This window comes from Callorhinchus milii, unplaced genomic scaffold (genome assembly GCF_018977255.1).
Source record: "Callorhinchus milii isolate IMCB2004 unplaced genomic scaffold, IMCB_Cmil_1.0 Scaffold7, whole genome shotgun sequence".
Lineage (NCBI taxonomy): Eukaryota > Metazoa > Chordata > Chondrichthyes > Chimaeriformes > Callorhinchidae > Callorhinchus > Callorhinchus milii.
This window is the reverse complement of record NW_024704748.1, coordinates 1,849,033-1,873,291: the sequence shown is the minus strand read 5'-3', so window position 1 is coordinate 1,873,291 and position 24,259 is coordinate 1,849,033. Positions and strand designations below refer to the sequence as shown.

Below are 24,259 nucleotides of genomic sequence, written 5' to 3'. Positions count from 1 at the left end.
TATTATTATTATATTGCTGTGCGCAATTGGCTGCCGCCTTTCGCCCACAAAATAAGAGTCAAATTCACTCTACAGTATAGTCTGCGAAGCGCGTTGAGGCGTCTTGAAGACGCGATTAGGCGCCTTATCAAACGTGAGGATTATTACTCTCAACCTTTGGAGCTTTTCCATTCGAAACGTTAAAAAAAAGATGGCCTTATTGTAAAAACACAATTGCCCCCTCAACCCCTTGCTTGTTCCAATATATCTGATATAGCAGAACATCTACAGTATCCATCAGTGTGTTCTTTGTCTTCTGCAGAGGAGTCTATATGCTGTATCCTGTCCGCTCCCTCCGCTCAGCAGACTCTGCCCCGCTCCAACAGCAACTGACGTTCACCCTATGGAACTCCATCCCACATTCCCTTCGCCTCGCTGCCTCCCTTCAAGGCGCGACTCAAAACCCTCTTCAAACGAGCTTTCGGCAACACTCCTACCCCTCCACTCTCCCTGATCCCCAGTGAAAGGCGCCGTACACGTGTAATTTGTATTGTAACCATAAATTGTATTAATTATTTATATGATTTAGAAATGATATTAAACAGTCGGTCGAGTAAAACAAGTTTTTATTCTGAATTTTAGCCCAACTGAGGCAATGCAACAAAAAACAATTTACTTGGACGCTTACAAATGAACATGTTCGTTTAACAGTAAAAGGAGAATTTAAGAGCAGACCAGCCAGGTCCAGATGCTGCAACACAGAACAGAATCAAGAAATATTCAATCAAGAAAAATTGATTTGGTTGGCCGACCAAAAAGGTTGGCCCCCACTGGTATAAAACGTAATCATTATTCTGTTTCGCCACTGGTATAACAGAATAATGGTTGCATTTTATTTTCGTTACTCTTTGCTTCTTCCATATCAAGTGCCTCCTGACGAACACCAGCTTCTGTTTGTTGCTCAGAATTTTCGAGAGTGTCCACCTTCAATTTCTTACACCCGGGCTCCTCCACTGGAAGCAAGTGTGCGTTAGCGTGAACACTTTTGGCTATTTCGTCAATTGTCCATTTCTCCTCTGGAAGCGCATGTTCTTCCAATGTAAAAGGACCCTGTTTGGTTCTCTCCAACTCCTTCACGTGAGCGCAGGACGACAGTTCTAACGTAAATAGAAATTCGAGTTAATGTACGACCTTGTATTTCATTCAAGTAGCTAGGCGGGGGCAGGGGCGGGGGGGGGAGAAGGGATTAAAAAAAAAAGTTCTGCTTTTTGTCCCCTTACCTTTACCAAGATCACTGACCAAACTTCGGACATAGAAGCCACCTCCGCATTCAATTTCTGAAAGATAAACATTGCACTTCAACCAGACAATTTCGAGGCTTTAAAAACAGAAAAGAGAATTCAATCTGTGCACATTGATCGAGTCGGATAGTGAGGTAAAGTTAAACGTTCACTTATCAGCTGCACAAAAAATATCTGACAAGACAAATACCACAACCACCTATAAATTTGTACAGACTTAAAACGCCAAGGATAGCACTGTAGCTGCTTAGTGGGATATCGCTCTCCCTTTCCTGTGATGGAAATGATGGCAAGGTGCAGTGCAAAAAATGATAATAATCTTTGCATTTGATACAGCGCCTTAGCACGTCTTCGAGACGTCTCAAAGCCCCTCACAGAATATACTGTAAAGTGAATTGACTGTATATTTTGTGGGAGAAACGCAGCAGCCAACTGTGCACAGAAGTGTCCGCACAAACAGTCGTGGATTGAGTGACCAATTTGTTATTATTTTTTAAAAAGGGATTATTACCCCCAGAAAAGCAATCTGCCCAATCGACTAACAACCAGGGTCCTACTTACTGCTGGATAAACAGAGACGTGTGGAGTAAGGAAACTTGCCCAATGTTTCAACCCCTCTCCGGGAGGGGTTGCGAGGCGAGTGCTCTAACCACTGAGCTACAGGACTATATTAATAAATAAAACTGAAAACCAAGGACAAATCCCGCAATTTTATTTCACGCTAATTCAACTCAACACTGACATCTTAAGAAATGAATTTGTCACAGTGGGTTTCAAGAACATTCTACAACTGACATACAAGATGGAATATCACCTCGTTCCAGACAAAATGCACTCAAAGACAAGCTTCAGGTTTCATTTGCATCATGTTCTGATCTGCCGTTATTTTGCCAATGCTGTAGCCAACAATTATTATTGAGTTAAAATTAATACGGCAATTTCGTCCCAACACAAAAATGACACATTAATATTCATAGAGATGTCTACTTGGTGAATTATTTATGAGTTAGTCTGTGTGCAGTCAGAATTTAAATTAGGTTAGGTGTGCGATATGCAGTTCGGCACTGAATCTTTTGTTGATATTGGAAGAGAGAGAAAGAAAGCACTGTGAATATAGTGTATTCTCAATAAGAGTTCATTATCAATCTACATATAGCCACCAAATCTTTTCTTTTTTGTACTGAAATATTGCCTTACCTGCCTTACCGATCAAAAAAAAAAACGAACATAAAGCAACGTCACAGACCAAAAGGACTGCACGGAAATGACAACGGACCAGGTCCATTTTAAAATGCAACACTTATAACATGCTGCATAAATCTTCATTGAAACAAGCCAGGTATTTTAGAAGAAGACATCAATTTCTGGTTTCCTTGATCTTTTCTTTCTCTCATCACAGTGCTTAAATTCAAAAACAAAGCTCAGAGGAACACAGTTGGTGGCACTCTTGCCTCTGAGTCAGAACAGTGTGGATTCAAAGCCCCATGTTGGGACTTTGAACTCATCTCATCGAGGCTGATTCTCCAGTGCAGTTTTGTGTGTGTAGTGGGGTGTGGGGGGGGGGGGGGAGATGCTACATTGTCAGAGGTGTAAGCCTTCAGATGAGACATTACACCAAGGTTCTGTCTGTCTGTTCAGGGGGACATGATACCATCTAACAAAAAAGGGGGTTTCTCCCGGTGTCCAAGCCAACAATCTGTCAGATAAAAATTGGTCAATCACTTCATGGTTGTTTGTGGGACATCACGGTGTGCAAATTGGCTATGTGGCTCGCCTACAAAACATCCACTACACTATTGTGGAGGCGATGTGAAAGGCATTAAATTAAATGCATTAATTATTATTATTACCATCACAACAGCAATTTGCAGAAAAGCACTCCACAATCCATTTGTTTCTTAACAGTCAGAAATCGGTTCTGAGTCACAAACTATGCAGGCAGTCAATTTGCAAGTTATTTGTCTCACAGAACCCATTAAGAACGGATTATATCTACTTTATTTGTGATGTCACTTGTTCAACTCAAATATTCCAGCAAGAAGTTCCTGGAAGTCAATTTCACAGGGACCAGTTGGTGTGAAACGTTGCATATAAATCTTCAAAGATTTGGCAAAACTCTTCATTTGCTTTTGAACCCACAATGTAACGGCACAAATTACACTGAAATGGAGCATTTACACCACTTATGTGCTGTGTGCTGGTTTCTCAAGGCAACATAAATGCTTGGCAAAGCCTGTTACAAGACAACAGTGGCTCTGTTACGGGAGAAAGAATGTCTGGTGTGAGGACTGTTCAAAAGTAACAAGATTAATATCATCAATATACAATATTTTGCTTCTCGCGAGGAATGTTACTGTTCGGTGCAGCATTAAGACACAGCTTCTCAATATCTGGGCCTATATTATGATTATGGGAAGAAGCCAGGCATATCCTGGAGTGGCTCAGTTCAATGGGACTGACTGGGATCTTGGGACCACCCTGGAAGCTGATTTGTAGCTCCTCAAACTCAGGAGAGCCCGGTGCTGGCTAAAAATCATTATGTGCTTATAATATATTTTCCCATGTTCAGACAGAACAGCATCGACTCCAGTCCCGAGTAAACGAAGTATAAATGCTTTGTCGTAGGGCACCTATTGATGGCAGATCAGGTAACGGCTTTAAATACCCTGGCCAACATGCATCGTTGGCGGAGGGGGGGGATCACAAAATAATAATCTTAATCCTTGCATTTGATATAGAGCCCTATCATGTCGCCGAGATGCCTCAAAGCGCTTTACAGGATTTCACTGAAGGCAAATACAGCAGCCAATTTGCACAAAACAATGTTCCACAAACAGCCATCAATTGAACGTCCAATTTTATCTGAGGGAACTGTTGGCCAAGACACTGGGACAATCGCCCTTCTCTTTTCGAGCAGTGCTTTGGTATTTTTAAGGTCCACCTTAAGAAGCAAGGGTGCCCCACTCATTCCATGGTTTACATTCCAGGGATAGAGGAAAACTATCCATGGAATGTAATAATAATAATCCTTGCATTTGATATAGCGCCTTATCACGTCATTGAGACATCTCAATACAACAACAATTTGCTTTTATATAGAGCTCCTCGCGACAGACAGCGAATATCCTCCTCTCACTGAGCGTACACCGCAGCTTATTGAGGTGGTTCCAATGTGTTTCCCTTACCGAGAGTGAAGAGAGGAGGGCTGAAGTCCTGTACAGAGAGGCTGTGAACCACCACAGGTCTGGCAGGTCTCGCCTCCACTGCTTCGCCTTTCCTCGCCAAACACGACAGCCGCTGCCCACCTTTTTTCAGAGCGGAATACCTAGAGGCACGAAATAAATGCAAGAAAAAAATAAAGACTTTTTAATCAAAAGAAAGGAACACAGCTTCACATTCAAATAATACTTCTGGCATTTTCATAAAATATAATAATCCTTGCATTTGATACAGCGCCTTATCACGGCTTCGAGACGTCTCAAAGCGCTTCACAGAGTATACTGTAAAGTGAATTGACTGTATATTTTGTGGGTGAAACCCGGCAGTCAATTGTGCACAAACACTGAAGGACAGTGGCTTGAAGTGACAAAATCATTGTTATTTTTTTTGAAGAAATTATTACCCCAGGAAAAGCAATCTGCCAATCGACCAGCAAACGGGTTCCTACTTACTGATGGGTAAACAGTGGCGTTTGAAGTAAAAAANTTGCCCAACGTTTCGCCCTGCCGGGAATCAAACCCAGGTCTCTCGCTTGCGAGGCGAGTGCACTAAACGCTGAGCTACATGGCACCTTATCACATCATTGAAACACCTCAAGATGCAACACCTCGGCACTTTTACTGCAAGCATTATCTGTGCAGTTAGAGGATGACCTTGGCAGCTAATCTGCACACAAGCAGTCGTGGAGAGAATGATTAGTTTTATGGGAGGGGGAAACCAATTTCTTAAAGGTTTGAGAAAATGTTAATTAATGAGTTAGCATCAAAAAAGTTTTTCCCAATAATGTTTTTTTCAGGATCCTTTTAGTCAATCTGTTGTTCTGTAACTCCAGCTTCTTGCAAAAGGAATGCTTCTCCCACAAGGAACACGGTCACCAGGGGACCACATCGGAATGTGTACCACTCATAGAGAAGCAAATCAAACTATCGATTTTTGGCACTGCATAGAAATGCCAGGGCTAGGAGGAGAGAGGCTGCAAAACAATTAATTTTTCTTCTGGCCTCTTATTTGCAGTGGGTAATTCCCATGAGATCGCATCCCATGTAAGAATAATATTTGTGTTGGCAGAAACGCTTCTGGCATACAATGATCCTCTCCTGATACTGTGTTAGTGTGAAGCAGCATTCTCCAGACAGTAAAAATCCAATCCTCTCTGCCCTCATCTACTCCTCTTTCTGCTACCCCACTTACACTTTTTCTTCTGGTGGGTGAATCCAGAACAAGGAGGTACAATCTTAAAATTAGAGCCAGGCCATTTAGGAGTGAAATCAGGAGGCAGGTTTTCACCCAAAGGATAGTAGAAATCTGGAACTCTCTCCCCAAAAAGTTTGTGGATGTTGGATCCATTCAAGTTTTCAAGACTGAGGTGGATAGATATTTGTTAGGTCAGGGTATCAAGGGTACGGGAAAGGGCAGGTAATTGGACTTGAGGTACTGATCAGCCATGATTTTATAGAACAGCGGAGCAAGCTCAAGGGGCTGAATAGCCTACTCCTGCTTCTATGTTTCTACACACAAACACTTCTTTCCACACTCGCAAAGATGCAGAAATACCAAACTTACAGGGGAGGAGCCTGCATTATATTTCCCTTGAATTTCTCCAGAGCATTTTCCAGATCTTCCTTCGTTATGTGATCTGATTAATGAGAAAGAAATACAATGTCAAATCAAACTGATGCTCTTAGAAAACGCCCCCCCCAAAAAAAATCACTCAAATCATGATCGACTGGTTATATTCAACACAGTGGAAACAGCAGAGTCACTTTTGCAAAAAAAAGGCTTGGGGGGAGGGAGGCAGAAACAGTACTAAATGCCGTGATTGTCGAAGAAGAGAACAAAGTGTTTCGATGGCTGCGCATCAAATGTCTTTTCTCCTAGAATCATACAACCCAAATACAGTACAGAACTCAGCCATTCAGTCAGTCATACACATATCGGTCTTCACTTCCTCCCTGGCCGATAAGTCAACGTACTTTTTAACTTCATTTCCCCGCTCTTTCCCCACATCCTCACTTAGTTTTCCCCTTCTCGAGGGCTCACCCAATTCTCTCTTAAAGGCTGTCATTGGGCTCAGCTTCAACAATGATTTGCATCCAGGCACTTCACATTCTGACAACCCTCTGTAATAAACAGATTACTTTAACTACTTCACCCTCTCCTCCACCTTACGTCGTCAAAGTTTATCGTAAGCGTGCATGCCCCTTTGAAGTCCCGTTTCATTTAAATATCTTATTAAATGACTTTGGTGATGGGTGGTGGGATGGGTTAGGAACACTCTTGTAGTGCCTCTAGTACTTTGGTTTTGTTGTGCCTCTAGTCCAACCTGCCAGTATTAAAATTTTTGTTTTGTCAGCTGTAAGTAGTGACTTATGTGGCACATTTAGAAGTGAATTTAAGATTTCTCCACAATTATGCGCCACCTTAAATTTGAAGTGAAAATGGTCTTCGCCTGCACTCAGGCTCACTCATCTCCCTCACTTGGGTGTCTGACCCCATCCTCGCAAAGCGCTCTGAGGCTTTATCCTACATGAAGGGGGCTATATTAAATGCAAAGCTGTGCTGTTGTCTTACAGACTAAGACAGAAGTGAAATGTCATGCCTTTTGTTGGGGAGCAGTGGCAGTGCCCATCCAAATCTGAAGTCGGAGACAATTGTCCCTGTTGACATGCTAACCTCAGCTTCGCAATAAAACCTGAATGCAACCCAGATCTCCCCAATGAGACATTCAAAAACACTGGTGAAACTGTCAATATTTTCTTCCTCTGCCTCCCCCACCCCTCCTTGGTAATGTTAGAAAGCACTCTTGATACACAATTCGTCACCGAATTTAATTGGAAAAAAGCAACTTGTGCTACATGATATAATTAGGGAGCTTTAAAGGCCCACAGCTTATGAAACAGATTTGACTTCAGTGATTGAATAACTTCAGAGCCCAGTTATTAAACAAAGAATCGTTTCTTTAATCAATGTTACTCCTGAAATATGCCTGTTATTATTCACCAACGTCACTTTAATATTCAATAAAACACACCACTCGGGTAATGAAGTTTCGCGGACGGCTGCTGTGGAACACGATTAGCCAAATAAACTGAATTGTTCCAGTCTTCTTACCATATGGTTTTTCTTCAGTCACCTTGCCTATAGTGTCCAGCGTGTCTGTGGCCTTTCCAAATTCTCCAACAGTTGTATATTTCTGAAAATATATTCAACAGACGATTACCACAAGGCTGCATGATCCAGGTCAGGCTGATCTAATCAGAAACATTGAAATAATAAAATAATCCTTGCAATGGATATGTTCTTATGATGTAGCACCTTATCAAGTCCATCGAGACGTCTCAAGGCACTTCACAGGATATATTGTAAATTGGTGCAACTGTGTATTTTGTGGGCAAATAACATTTTGATAGCAACTTTTCACCTGGGAAACTGCAAGTTTTATTTTTTTAAAAAATGTTTTATTTTATTTACATTTATTAATACATTTATTATCAATAGAATAACAAAAATAATATTTGATGTGTGTGCGTGGGGATTTTTATAGTATGAAGCAGGCAATGCTTAGCTGCTCTGCACCATAATCTCCCAAGGCACAGGACAATAAAATTTGAATGAGCACATAGCTGGTAGCTACCCACAATACTGGCGGCTGACATTTTTGAAACGGGAATGACAACAAGCCATTGAGTGGAAACCAACCAGTCTCAGGATTCAATCACATAAAACGGCAATCAAAGTCTGTCTGGCCAGAAGGCTTTGGAATGATAAGAGTGCAAAAGAAATCCTGCATTTTGCAGATCAAATTACAGCCCATTTTTATCCCACTAATCTTTACCTTGCCTCATAATTCACCAGAGCAAAATTAAAGAGTCTCTTGAACTCAGAACATAACCCCTACAATTACTAGAGGTTTGAAGAACTGTGTCTAGATAGTTATCAAAAGCATCCCATTTATCTCTTTCACTGCTCTTTATTGTTAATGGATTCTGGCAGAAATAACCATGAATTTACCAAGATCTGCCCCAGACTGTGGAAGTTCATGTGAAAGAAAACACAACACTGAGCAACAGCCTGAATTGCACACTTGTGCCATCAGTCGCATGCTTTGTCGTCGTCGCAGATCGAGACATTTCTGACATCCCAGTTTACATGAACTTCAGCAACCCTTCAAAAAAATAATAAAGTAATAATCTGTTCAAAAAATGTCTTTAAAAATATTAATTTGGTCACTCAATTTGGTTCGTGGGACACTGCTGCTGTCGCGTTTTGCCCACAAAATATACAGTATAATCTGTGAAGTGCTTTGAGACATCTTGAAGACGTGATAAGGCGCCATGTCAAATGCAAGGATTATTATCTTCAAATCTCTTCAGTCTCAGCGACCAAGGGCCGAACTGCACGAGGCATGCGTCCTTGGTTTGGTTGGCAAATACAGTTTTAAAAATTGCACAATGATTTGAACAGGCTTCGAAATGCGCTAACACGGGTCCCTTGATCTCTGTTCCTTCCAGACACTTTGCCCCTTTTTTAAAATATAAAAAGTAAATGTTTTCTCTACTATGCAAAAGTTTTTCAGATTTTTTTCAGAAGAGGGCAAGAGAGAGCTGTTCTTACATAGCCGGTATCGCATTGTAACTGGCCTCAAGGTTATACCAAATGTTCCCGTGGCCCATCTGGTCGCCAATCACAATGGGTCTATTCTACAAAAGGTTACCGCTCAACTGCCAAGACAAACGAAGCTTTGTGAAATCCTCATTGAAACGCAGAGCTAATGAAGCACAAATTCCAATACATTAACCCAATTCCCCTCCCCCCACCAAAGCATGCTGTTCAACTCGGACTCGTTTAATCCCACAAGTCATTTACTTTAGTTATTGCCTCAGCAGAAAAGGACATTGTGTGCTCTGCAATCATTTACACAGGTTGCTGCCGCGTGGAAACAAGCCATTCAGTTCAAACCAGTCCACGTTGGTGTTCATCCTCCATGTGAAGCTCTACCCACTCCTTATCTCCCCCATATCCTTCTATTCCCTTTGCCCCTGTGTGTATATCAAGCTTCCTCTGGAATGCATCTGTACTAACTGCTTCAACCACCGCTTCGAGCAGCGAGTTCCACATTCTCATGAGCCGCTATGTGAAGAAGCTCCTCCTAAATTATCTTGTATGTTCCCTAATTGCTACCTTATACTTGTGTTTCACAGTTACTGACTCCCCAACAAGGGGGAAATAGCCTATTTATGTATTTGACCATCCTAACTACCATTCTTCTGGTTCTAAACCAGGATTTTTAATCCAGCTCTTCCTCTTTGGTGTTAATCAATGTAGCATAAACTGTTTTTCCTGTGACATCACTCTATACAGCCATTACCTTCACTTACGAAAAACAGTCCAGTCTCGGAACCTCAATCAATTTGTTAACTACCTTCCAGTTCAGCAAATAAATTTGTTTCTCATACATATTCAGTCAGTCATTATGTTTAAAGTGTAAGTACCAAATATATTAAAATGAAGCTTAATAAGGATTCAAAATTAACATTCCCCAAACTTATACGCAATTACTTCCCAGGTGACTTTGAATTAAACAGCAGAAAGGATCTTTCAAATAGGTGTCTGATACGATATTCCCGATGGTGTTGCTTTCACACACAATGTTATCAAATGCCAGTGTAAAGCTACAAAAATAAACATTAGCAGATTCAAATGGGAACAGCCTACACGATAGATTGCACCTCGCCCAAGCAATCTGCTCGACAATAAGTATGTTCAAATGGTATATATTTTTTTAAAAACAGGGCTAATAATGCAGCTTTATATTTCTGTTCAATTTAGCTGCTCAGTGATGACAAGGTACTGGTTCTGTCAGTGGGGCCTTTATTCCTTGGTAGCAGATGGATAACAGTTCTAATGTGATATTCAGTGAATTATTACACGGTTGCAAAAGCAAATCCAGTATTAAATTCCAGACAGCAGCGACATCGGGGACACATTCAAACTGTACTTTCTAGCAGTAAATTTGATACGAGGCGACGAGCAACACAGCAAGCAGCTGGAGGCAAAGGTAATGAGTGCAATGTCCTCACAAATGTGACCTTGGTGGCTGTGAGAGGCAGAGAACTGCTTGGGGAGCGTGCACTACAAGCCAGAAGTCCCCATGGCTGCATTGTGTGTCGAGGCTATTTTCTTCTCCCACGTTTGTCTGTCTTCCCAGCGACCGTCATTTATGAGACTTCCATCCACGTTAGTTGGACAGAGTTCCACAACCACCCATTCCTCCAAGCCACTTTGGCTGGTGTGTGGATGATGAAGCAGGAATGACTTCCAAAGTGCAACTGAGCCAAATTCTATCCTCTCCAACAGTCCTCTTAACTTCCCGCTGAATGATAATGGTAGTCCCTTTGGTAAGGCACCACAAGGCATTGGGATGTTATAACTGCCCCCACAAGTCTAACCAACATCTTATGTTTGGAGGCTCCCTGTTCAGTCCTTCAGGTTTTGATATCCCAAGACTCACCATCTCCTCGTTTTAGTGTTTACATCTCTTCTCGTCTCAATACTCACATCTCTTCCAGTACTCAGGCTGCCTGTCTCTCGGGATTTGGTTTCCTTTTTCATGTCAAACATTTGTTTTCTCCTGAACAGCTGTTAATTCTCTACACAGCCTGTGACATGAATACTGTTGCCATATCTGAGGAGACTTTCCTAGTAGTATTGAAATACCTGCACAAATTATTACAGCCTTCTTAGTTGGCAGGAATCCATCTCTCCTCTGGCCTTCAACCTTTCATTGTTACTTTAAAATCAATACTTTCTCCTCTAAAACTTCCTCTCTCTTTTCTCTAAATAAGGCACCCGGCACATCCAGGGTGTGCTGAAATTAAGATTCACTGCACTCACTCTCTCTTGCTAACTCATTCTTTCCCAGGGACCTTAAGGCTGGGAATAATTATCACCCAACATCTCTCTAATCCCAAAAGGTTCCTCCTTTCCAACTTGGTGCCAATTCTGCACTTTAGCCTTTGGTCATTTAGCTAGATTTCGAAAGGGAGAAAAAAAAGCATACAACACACAGCAGTAATTTAATGGACTGATATCAAATGAACCCCCACAAGATGCTATTAAAAAAAAATTAAATCATGATCTAAAAGCATTGGAAGTCAGTCAGTGAACTGAATAATGATCCAATCTGGGCCGTTCCACTTCTGAACACTAACTTCTCAAACTTCATCTTTGTGATTTATGACATGACTTGAATCTCGATTGGATTAGTGTCATGTAATTCACTGACTGCAATATAAATCCACAGATTTAGACAACCAGGTTAGAGTAATAGCCAAGTCTTAATCAACTTTACACCACTGAGCATGAAGGTTCAATTACATTTCAACAGGCTGATAGAGTTAGATAGACTCATAGGTGGCAGTGCAAAAATGCAACTCTATCTCAGATCCTGCAAATAACATACCTCTGTAGCCTCCCACTCTGTTGAAAGATTCAAGCTGGTACTGAAAACATTGCCACATAGAGATCTCAACAGGCGTTGTAAGATCCTTCGATGAACCAAAATCACCCATTTGGGGTAATTATGAGAAATTTTATCTTGCACACAATATCCAATATCTGTATCAACCGAAATATTTTTTAAAAATCCTTCTGTTTTATATATACTTCGAAGTAAAGGTTTTATGGGGATTAGGAAAAAAGGCAGTAGAATAAGATGCAAGGCGAGATCCAACAAGATGGCAGAAAAGGCTTGGTGGGCTGAATGCCTTTTCCTATTCCTATACATACTAGAACAAGTTGACCTGTAAACGATGCTCTTTTACCTTAAGAGTCAGATGACAAACCACACTGCATCTGATCTGCTCTGCACCTAATCCAAGAACTGGATATTGAGTGTGATTGCAAATTGGGAGGGACATTGAGTTTACTTGACAGTATTTTACCGTTCCCTGGGCAGATGCAATATTGATAAACAAACAGATGTTAAGAGATTGCATTTCAAGACTACACTGCAGCCAAGGGTAGATATGCAGGAACAGAAAGGGCTGTAACACGTTACATCGGGATTGTCACAATATACAACTCTAAATGCCATCACTTAGCTCTGTGAAAACAGATCCTCAAACAAGACTTTGCACCGTAATGGCTAATTAATGTGCCCCACATTTTGCATAATTGATTTGTTCAGCTGATTTGGTTTTAACACAGCTGTTATAAAATCATAAGCGCACATTTCATCCACAAAATAAGCACTGGTTGACCAATCTTCACCTCACTCTTCAATGGATTTAATGAACCAAAGAAAATAATCTTCATGCTTGTAAATCTCGAGTTGCTTAATGTTGTTCTTTTGACGTCAATTTAATGGTCTCAGCCTCAACAGCCATTTGTGGCAAAGCATTTAATGTTTTAACAGCCTTCCGCATGAAAATAAACCCTCATCCCTCCCTTAGTTTCTCCAGTGGCAACACTGATTTTCTGCTAACTTATTGCCAGTGGGACATTAATGTTTCATTAAAACAAAAACAGAAGTCGCTGAGGACACTCAGCATTTATGGAGAAAGGAAAGTAAGTCAACGTTTTGGGTTCACGATCCTTCGTCAGAACGGTTCTGACGAAGGATTTGGACCCGAAACGTTGACTCACTTTCCTTTCTCCACAGATGCTGCCTGACCTGCTGAGTGTTCCCAAACACTTCTGTTTTTGTTTTCAGATTTCCAGCATCTGCAGTATTTTGTGTTTTATTAATATTTCATCATTTATCCTTTCAAAGCCTTTCATGAGTTTTGAAGAACTCTATTAGATCGATTCTCAGCCTTGTCTGACCCACTGGCCAAAATTCTTCACAACGAGAATCCTTCACAGCATTCCCTGTTGGAACCCCGTTCCATGGCACAACATCCTTTCCATATACGGTGCCAAGAACTGGACTCAGTGCTCCAACTCCAATCCAACTAATGCCTTATTATAAATTTAACATCACTTCATTAAGTTGCTGAGTAGTCAGGAGTGGGGAGTGAGATGTAGAATTACTGCTAAATCTATTTTTTCTGTTTAAATTGGACTTGAAATTATTGTCATTGGTACAATTTCACAAAAGACGACTGTCGGGGCTCACATTCTCGATTAAAATGAACTAATTCTCCAAGATTTTAACTATGTATTGTAAAGCAGATGTTCTTACAGTAATAATAATCCTTGCATTTGATATAGCGCCTTATCACGTCTTCTGGACATCTCAAAGCGCTTCACAGAATATACTGTAAAGTGAATTGACTGTATATTTGTGGACGAAAATGTAGGACAATGCAGTTTTAACGACACTGTTGTGCTCTGACGCCCTATATTTCACTTCAGTACAACGAGCATCTGGCAAATGATTTATGCTTCCCAACCAGGTATCATAGCTTTGCAATAAAAGTCAACAGTACATGAAAATTGTTTAGCACCCTATTCTTTTGCTATTTATCAGTGGAGTTTGTAAGCCAAGACTGCTTAGCAAAATACATACCATAATACATTTGCATTTTATTAAAGGAAACCAGAATTCCTTTCTCTCTTGAATCAATAAAATCATCAGTTCTGCATATTAATGACCAGAGCCCACAGAATATAGTCAATTCACTTTACAATATATTCTGTGAAGCTCTTTGAAACGTCCCGACAGCATGATAAAAGCATTATGTCCACAAAAAGGGTTATTATTATAATCATCAATAACTTGGCAAGGGATTATTTTTGTCCCTCGAAGATAATGCAAAATTCTATTTAAAATTGAATGGAGACTCTTGCTCCACACCCACCCCAAATTATAAGCATCGTGTACAGCTGACTGCCTCCAGTAAATGCAGGATGCTGCTGTGCAAGTACACAAGCCACAAATGTAAGAGGGAGAGGCAGCAAGAAAAGTAACAAGTAACACCTAACACCGTTCTCTGATTTGCATTAGTTACTGGGTAAATCTACCCCAACTTCTTTAAATGTAATCATTTACCTTGCGTGGTTACCTTTTTCTCTCTTTTACATTGCAAAAGGAGTGATTCCCTGTAGATTTGGCAGCCTGGCTCAGTTGGTAGCAGTCTCGCCTCTCGAGTCAGAAGGTTATGGGTTTTAACCTCTTTGGGGCCTTGAGCTAGCTCACTGTCTCTGCTGACACTCCAGCGCAAAGCTGGGGGGGAAATCACTGCATTGTCAGCCTTGTGATCCCTTCCTTTCTCACACCTATTCTCTAACAAATGTACCCAAGTATCAATTTCAGATCGGAGAAGAAATCATGCAATGAGGTCTTCCAATTCAATACGAGATACCTGCCAACATGCTTTCAAATGTTTGTGGGACACTGCTGAGCGCAATTGGCTGCTGAGTTTCGCCCACAAAACACACAGTCGCTACACTTTACAATACATTCTGTGAAGCGTGTTGAGACGTCTCGAAGACATGATAAGGCGCTGTATCAAATGTAAGGATTATTATTATCAAAAAGGGCCAATGTAGGTTGATTTTCAAAAAAATGTTATTGCACCGCTTCATTCCAAAACATGGCAGAGATTCAAAGGCAATTGCAATGAGTCTAGTGACTGTGTGAACAAATGTGTCAGCTTGAACCAACACAGTCCTGCAACATGCGAGACATTGAACAGCAAAAATGGAGGAAATGACTGTCTAGGGCAATAAAGAAACTCTTCCGTTTCTGAATGATACAGTGGAATCTGCATCGTTCACCTGAATAGCCAAATGGGATGGTGGTTTAACATCTCCTAACAACAACAAGATTCCATTTATAGAGCGCCTTTCACGTCAGGAGGACGTCCCAAGGCGCTGAGACAGACAGAATAAAACAACAAATTGACTAATAAGCTCCTTGAGAACATTGCTGCCACGATCAAAATATAAACTCACGCTAAGCTTTCAATTAAGCACAGCAATTGAGCTAATCATGTTCAAAAAGCTATTAGATCCTTGATGAAGAATTCTCCTTTGTTCCCGCTGATGCTTGATTTCACTCTGCATTATAAGAGAGCATGGCAATGGCACAATCTATATTTTCGGTAATGTAATACATTTAGTCATTTTTCAAAACAGAATGGGACAATCGCTGGCACGAAGCCAGTGCAAAAATAAGAGAATCGAGACACAATTTTGTGCTTGATTCTCCAACTCTGTTTCGACATCTTTCAGTGGTCGGTTAACAGATACCAATTGTACTAATAGGAAATGACTATGCATCGCAGATTAAACAGTCGTGTGATATCCAATCCATTATCATCCGCTAACACAGGTTAACAGATCTACTTTATGAGAGAAAATCTAACCAAACAGAGCTAAACATAGCTCATCTATTAGCGAGCTGTGGAGTCCTATAACTCAGTGGTTAGAGCACTCACCTCGTAAACAAGAGACCTGGGTTCGATTCCCGGGAGAGCAAAACCTTGTGCAAGTTTCCTTACTCCACATAATCCCTATAATAATCCCTCAATAAAAAAACAATAATAATTTGGTCACTCAATTTACGGCTGTTTGTGGATCAATGCTGTGAGCAATTGGCTGCCGTGTTTCGCCCACAAACATACAGTCAATTCACTTTACAGTATATTCTGTGAAGCACTTTGACACGTCTAAAAGAAAGTGCTTTATCAAATGCAACGATTATTATTATTATTATTATAGCTAAAGTGCTATTGTGGAAGTTCCTTTAAAATGAAGACTTCTTGCATCAAGCAATGCATTTTTATTCACGTTTTCATATCCCACCAATTCCAATAAATCGTCAAGTATGTATGTAGAAAAAATATAATCCTTACATTTGGTAGAATGCCTTTCATGTAAAGGGGATATCCCAAAGCGCGTCATGGGATACACAAGTGACTGTGTGTTTTATGGGTGAAACACGGCAGCCAAATTGTATACAGCATTGGTCCTTAAACAGCCATAAAGTGAATGACCGTAACAGCAGCTAGATAGATGGCTGCCACTCAGATGCATATACATTTTCAAGTAAAACGTAACTCTAGTGCATGTTGGAATGTGACTGTTTGCCACTGTGGACTTCAAAGGAGAAATTCTGTGCTGAAATTATACTGCCTAATGCACGCACAAATGCAGTCATCCTGGCAGCTCACAAAGCTCTGTAATTATACAAAGACTTGGGGACGGAGGGAAAACAAAGGGTTGGCCTGAATTGAGGAAAAATGTATTCAAGACATTTTTAAAGAATAGAGCAGACGTGAAAGTCCCAATTTAAAACCGGAGGAGAACAAGAATGTTAATCGACAAAAGAGGAGTAAAATGAAGGGCAAGGTGTGGTAACTGCTAGTAGCAATTGTATTAAAAAAGGAACACTTTTTTTTATCAAGAACTCAACAGTCAGGAGGCTAGCAAACAGCTCTGGTGAATACAGCTAGCTCACTGATGCCACCCTTGGGATTAATATTATGGTATGATAACATTAAATGCCGGGCTAATGGGGTAGTGGCTAAAGTAGCCGTGGCAATTAAACAGCATGGAAGCCGTTTTACCGAGTTGTGGATTACAGTTATTACTATTTTCCCCCCTTCTTCCTCCCTCTCCCCAAAGCTGGATGACAGCTCAGCCTAAGAGGCTGTTCTTTATGTGCAAGTCTAAGTGCTGAGTGTCAGCAAACTGTGTGTGTGTGTGTAGGGGGGGGGGGGTTATAACTTGAATGGGATTTTGATCCTGTCTTCAGTATGGGGGAGGGGGGGGGAAAGAAAGAAGAAGATAACTAATGACACGGGTGAACAGATTTGGATGGCTTTTGAAACCATAGAGAATGAGATGGATGAATTTTGGAAGACAGTTCCAGAGGGAGGGCAACAAGTGGTTAAAGCACATTCACCGATGGCGAGATGGAGCAGGTTGGGCGGGAGGAGGCCTGAATGAAGCAGGGAGCTATTGGAGGATCTTAAAACATGATTTGCTGGGGGTTGGTGAGCCAGTGGAAGATGGAGAAAATTAGCTTGTGGAGCCACGTGAGGAAAAGGTTGTAGGGTGTGAGGCTCTGAAGCTTATCAACAACGCAACTTCATTAACAATAGGTTCAAAGAAAGGTAAAGCTTATCCAACACGATGTCTGAAATCAGATGGCCTCTTCCTCTTCAGGTATACATTAAAGATAATAATCCTTGCATTTGATATAGCGCCTTTTCGAGATTCCTCAAAGCGCTTCACAGAAAATACTGTAAAGTGAACTGACTGTATATTTTGTGTCCGAAAGATCTCATGCACTGTTCGAAAAGAGGTGTCCTGGCCAGCAATCCCCCTACCCCCATCCGGATGAGATTGGTCATTCATGTTTCTGGCTGATAACTTCCACCAACAAAATACAGTGACTACACTTCACAGGAAATCCGGTGACTTTCTCCCTATATCAAATGCTAGATCGAGGATCGTTGTAATTATTATAACAACCTGTCAGGTGGGTGATAAAGAACAGAACATTTATATTAGGTGGCTGTAATACAAAGTGAAACTCCAGTGAAACAATCCATCTCATTTACATGAAAGTCATGGACCAGCCTTGTGTTAGGAGACCTACTCAAATGGGTCTCTGCTTGTGTCAGCAATAACTTGACAGTAATTACTCTGATAATGCTCATGCCAGCTGTGTTGCCATAAAACTGTAAACGTAATTTGAATTTCCCACTTGAGGTAATAAGTAATTTGGACAGAAACGTGCATGGAGAAACACAAGTTACCTCTCTGTCAGTGGTCATTAGCCGAGCAGAACCACTCTTAAACACAGTTCATTGCTTTACTATTCGGAGGATGTCAAAAGCTGTAATGTTTTCCATTCTGCTACAGGCTACAGTGCTCCCATTAGACAAAGAAACATTAGCTGAACACTCGAGTCTTTTAACTATTTCACTTAATGGCTGCTTACAGAACATTGCTGGGCGTAAACTGGCTGCCACTTTCGCCTACAAATATAGTCACTGCAGTTTATAGTAGATCCTGTAAAATGCTTTGAGACATCCTTCTAATGTGAAAGGTGCTATATCAATTGTAAGGATGCTGATTTTTTTTTAAAGTGCGGAATCACTGTACAAACCCTTTGCCTACATCCAGACATCATCTGCACAATGACAGTCACGAAGCGCATAGAATAGTCTGTATTCTTTAAGTGAGAAGGAAATCAACCGTATGCAATTTTGTTATTAGTGTCAAAAATCTCCAAAGTCAAGAAAAATATTATACGTTCAGCCAAGGGAGAAAAGTGGGACTGTACAATATTCAGATACGTACAGATGCTCTCCGAGATCTCATTTGCAAGATTTGCAAAAGGATTTGTAAGTTTCACATCTTGCAGGTGGCTGGATCGTGTCAGCCCCATCCTCTGGAAATCCGCTTGGATGGAGGGCAATGATCTTCTGATGAGCACCAGGACTCTGCCATGGTCACAGTATGACTTCACAGAAATCAACACAAATATCAGCATCCCGGTGGATTTCCTGAGAGTTGGTCTAAGTGACTGCCAGGCTTACCTTACCTTAGGGATTCCTCTGTTACAAACGCCTAGTTCCGTCCCTTTTCCAGCTTTAAAACCACATTTACTTCTACACATATGTAAGCCGTAGCAATTAATGAAGTGGGCCTAACTGCTGCTACAACTGTTAATTTGTCCTCATTACTCAGTAACTTAATATCCTGTGTGGTTCTTCCTCTGGCACCTATTGTGCACCTCACCACCACTGACCTCATATTTTCTTTTCTAACCCTCCCCAGAATTACACAAGAAATATTTCCGTCATCTACCCTTTCCTGCTTAAACATCTTTCGTAAAATCAAGTCGGCCTAGATTTCCATCTGTATTTCCTTCCGAGGCTGATATCTTATTGTAACAGGGAAGTAAAAACTAAGATAACAGAATCTATCCCTTCTGTCCCTTGCCATGGAAGCGAGCAGCTTTTACGTGGGGAAGCGTTGATTTTTTTTTAGAAAAAAAGATCAATGCGATAATAATCCCCTCAATGTGAAAGGACATACCAAAGAGCTTCAGTGTTTACTGTAAATTGTCCTGACTGTAAAATATAGGTGAATGTGGCAATCAATTTTTCCACAGCAATGTCCCACAGTCAGCCAAGAAGTGACTGACATTTTATCTGGAGGATTATTGGCCAAGGACACAGGAGGAAACTCCCTTCTCTTTTCAAATAGGATCGCTGATCTTTTAATACGCACCTAAACAAGCAGATTTGATTTAACATCTTATTTGAAGGATGACATCTCCAACACCCTAGCACTGTGTTGGGAGCTCCAGCCTAGACCATGGGTTCATTAGGCCTGATATGGAGCTCGAACCCACAACCTTCTGACTCAGTGTCGAGAATGCTGCTGATTGAGCCGGACTGACACCAGATATAATACCAGTGATCACAGCAGAACGCCACTAATCTGGGATATTTTCATCTGTGTCTTGATTTCACGGCTCGTGCATCCAAGTACGTTTGCCTATGAATTCAGCAGCACTCACTACCAGGTAGGGAATTTACCAAGACCAAAGCGTAAGTGCCTGGGACTCATGACGTTAGAATAATTAGGCCTCCAGTCCACATGTCACTGTGCGTCACTGACCTGAAGCACAGCATCTTTTAGTATCTGTACTGACAGCTGCTGCCATCAAAAATAACCATCCAAGGAAATTAATACAAAGATGACATGATCTCCTGCGGCACAGCCCGTGGACAAAGTTCGTCTATTTATGTTAAAAAAAAATTCTGGGCCACTTCAATTATACCTTGCAGACAAGTGAAACCTGGAGCGAGAGGAAATTGATTCAGTTCCCAACACAATAAAATAAAGTAATCGAGTTAAATGGGGAATGCTGCTAATCCACAGAAGTCGATTTCAGTCCAAACACTAGATCGACCTGTTAAGACACACTGAATACAGAGATCATGTGGCTAGAAGGGATCAGTCAGAAAAACATGACACACACTTACATTTATATAGCGCCTTTCACGTAAAGGAACACCTCGGAGTTCTTTCAGAAACATGGATGGTGGTGTGGTGGCGTGGGGGGGGGGGAGTGAGGAAGGAGGTGACCATAAACATGGTCATAAAGGGATAGAGGAAGAATGTTTCAGAGTTTCAGGGCGTAGTGGCTGAAAGCACGGCTACCAATGGTGGAACGGAGGGCACGAGGGACGTGCAGAAGGCCGGAGCCAGTCGAGCGGAAGTATCAGGCTGTGGGTTGGGGGGTAAGCTACTGGGAGTCAGTGGAACCTGGTGAGAACGGGGTTGAGGAATCTGCAAAGATTTGTGTATGGGTATATATGCGGGTGGCGTAGTTTGGAATGCCAACAAATGAGCTGGAGCTTGTGGATGCTGGGAGCCAAAAGCCAGCGAGGAGGGTATGCGAAAGATCAAAGTGACAATCGTACGAATGAAAGTTTTGGCAACGTAGGGGGTCTGAGATAGGGACAGAGGTGGGCAAGGTGGCAAACAGACAGAAAAACAGTCTGGGTCAGGGAGCGGATGTAAGGAAAGAAAGAGCAGAGGATGGACACAAATCAAAATCAGACAAGAGGAAGTAATTTCAAGTTCACAACGTGAAGGAGGTTCAGCCTCTACTCTGGATCTCTGCCAACGAGCATCAGCCAAGCAAAATAAACAGGCGATTGCAGGAAAAATAAAACGCAGTAGGCTCTGGCCACTGAAATCAGGGATTGATCGCCCCCATAATTACTCTAAACCGCTTCACTTACCTTGGAGCCTGATAACATCGCACTGAGCATTTTGGTCCCGTTTCCAATGCCAACCACTAAAACCAAATAGTAAAGAAAAGCAGTCTTTATTTCCACAAGAGCACCTTTATGAACCTGTCCTACTTCACATCACGCTCAGCTTTAGAGTTAATTTATTCTGCTGGCCCAAATTAATTAAAGGAAGGCTTCTACAAAGTGACAGGCTGCTGATAACACTGAACGAATAACTAACGATTATGGGCAATTGCATTAACCTTATCGGTTAGATTTTGTCTGTAAAATCCTGATATCCTTAGAGTTAAGCAGTAATTTTTTTTCTTCTTTTCATTCAATAACCGGGGCCTTTAACTTGATAAATGAGAGGCACAGCAAAGCTTTCTTTGTACAAATCCATTGTAATAAAAGAAAAAAAAATGAATTTTTATAGTCATACATCAGGTTGAAATACCCGCAAAACGATTCACAAATAATTGCTGTCAAGTACAGTAAAGCCACTTGCAACAGCAAGATCTCACAAACAGCCTTGAGGTGAATGAACATTTCATCTGGGGGAATTGTTGGTGGGGACACCGGGAGAAACACCATTCAAGAAAATATTTTAACCAATATAGTATAACGTACGAAAGACCTGCACTCTCTCAGTGTCACGCAGGAGAGTCAGCCTGCAATGCAAGTTCATGTCCTGATGTCCTGCTAATGGCCTTGAAATCTACAACCTAGTTTTTGACACAGAGACAGAGGTGCTACCAATTAAGCCACACTGTCACCCCATGATTTAATAATTAGTTCTTTTTATTGCAATTATTTTGGAGCGTTGCTAATCCGGAGTTAGCAGAGTAGGAATTCATGAATTTTATATCACATTCCATTCATAAAAATTAAGAAGCACAAATCATTTTCTTATCTTTTTATGTACACTGCCTAATTTCACAAATAACTTTTGATAAAAGGATCAGTTCTGCAAATTTCTCTAATGGATACTTTACTACTGGGAATGGGGACGATTTGCATGACTGAATTATTGACATCAAGATTAAAAAGCTTTTATGGAAAATATAGACTGATTGGACGGAGCATTTGCCTGTTTGTCCCACCAACAGCCATGAATTGAAAGACCAATTTTTATCCGGGGGAAAATTGTTGGCCAGGATTCAATAATGGAACAAAATGCTAACCTGAAAGTTATAACCCAATCTCTGCACATGTACTGAGATTGCATCAATATTCACCGTAGAACGCAAACAGCATTAATGAAGCAATCAGTCATCATGCCTCACATAATTCCTTCAAGCAAAAACTAAACTGTGACTGAGGATGTTAAAATGAGAAGAGTGAGACGATATTGATTGGAACATCAACATGTGTGTATATAAAGTGGAAACCATTTAAAAAGATTGAAACGTAAAGGATTTGGATTTGTTTGTCAACTATTCATCATTCAGTGTTTAATCAATATCAGCAAGGTTACCCACGTTAGACTTACTTTCACGAATATTAGATTAGTGAATTTGTTATTCTAAAAATTTGCATTTAAAATATGGTGTCCAATTTTGAAACGCTTGATTTTTCAATGTCACTATCATCATGGTTATTAGGTGTTAGAGCGGGCCTTCAGATAAGAGCAACAGAAAAGACTCTGAGCTCTTTGTAATTCACTCCAATACAGTGATGTATTATCAGTGGTCCTTCAGATGAGACATGTTAAAATGAGGCCCTGTCTGCCTGTTCAGGTAGACTTTAAAGTTCCCGTGGCACTATTCGAAAAGAGAAGGGAGTTTCTCTTGGTGTAATGGCCAACAGTTCCCCCCCAACTAAAAACGGTCACTTATTCCATGGCTGTTTGTGGGACACTACTGTGCGCAAATTGGCCGCCGCAGTCACCTTACAAACACAGTCACTAAACTGTGAAGCGCTTTGAGACGTCTCGATGACGTGATAAGGCGCTATAATCGCATTTTAATTAAGAGGGCCTGGTTTTCATTCGATAAAAAAAATTCAAAGGAGACACAATGTATAAATAGGGGCATAGAATACAAAGGTAAGAAGGTTATGATGAACCTTTATAAAACACCGGTTAGGCCTCAGCGAGAGACTGTGTTCAGTTCTGTGCCCCACTCGTTAGGAAGGATGTCAAGGTCTTGGAGAGGGTGCACAGGAGATTTACCAGGATTGTACCATGAATGAGGGACTTCAGTTATTAGGAGAGGCTGGAAAAGTTAGGATTATTCTCTTTGGAGCAGAGAAGGTTAAAGGGAGATTTAATAGAGGTGTTCAAATGAGGGGTTTTGATAGGGTGAACTGGGAGAAACTGTTTCCACTGGCGGGGGGGGGGGGTCGGTAACCCGAGGAAACAGATTTAAAATAGTTGCTAAAAGAAACAGAGGGGAGGTGAGGAGAAAGTGAGTTGTTGGGATCTGGAATGCGTTGTCTGAAAGGCTGGTGGAAGCCGATTCAATAAACCTTCAAGAGAGAAGTAGATAGATATTTGGGGAGGACGCGTTTGCGGAGCTATGGGGAGAGAACGGGGCAGGGGGATTCATTTGGGAAGCTCTTTTCAACGAGCTGTACAGACACGATGGGTCAAATGGCCTCCTTCTGTGCTGTATAATGCTACGATTCTATGAATTCAGGCTATAAAAGTACTAAGAGACAATTGCACACTCACCAAGAACACCTGTTGCTGCACTGTCGAGAGTGCCTCCGTGCCCCATCTTCAGGACTTGCCTCTTCCTTTTCATAGGATATTGCTCGATACCGGCTTCTGATGGAAACAACACAACTAAAATGTCAGCTTGCGTGACACGCCACTCACTCACTCACTGCACAAACAACAACTTGCACGGATTTACATAGTGCCCTCCAGGTGGGGTGGCATCTCGGGAGCACTGAAACAAAGCAATGTAAATCATATTATTCAGGATTTATTTAGTTTAATCAAGAAAACTTTTTGAAAAAAAAATTAGCATCCTTTCCTGTGGAATAATTTCGTGCTTAAATAATTCATTAATTTAATTGATTTGCTTTTAATAGCCACCCCAC

The 24,259-nt window shown here is 41.2% G+C and overlaps 1 protein-coding gene across 1 annotated transcript; it reads right to left on the bottom strand.

The window, feature by feature from the left end:
- Positions 1–588: 588 nt before the first annotated feature.
- Positions 589–23,981, bottom strand: trub1 (TruB pseudouridine (psi) synthase family member 1; the record flags this gene model as incomplete). The annotated part of the gene is given in 7 exon segments (XM_007912150.2): positions 589–1,136; positions 1,260–1,316; positions 4,466–4,605; positions 6,063–6,135; positions 7,611–7,692; positions 21,221–21,276; positions 23,886–23,981. Coding segments are annotated over 7 exon segments (812 nt in total), but the record flags the coding sequence as incomplete, so codon positions are not given.
- Positions 23,982–24,259: the final 278 nt, after the last annotated feature.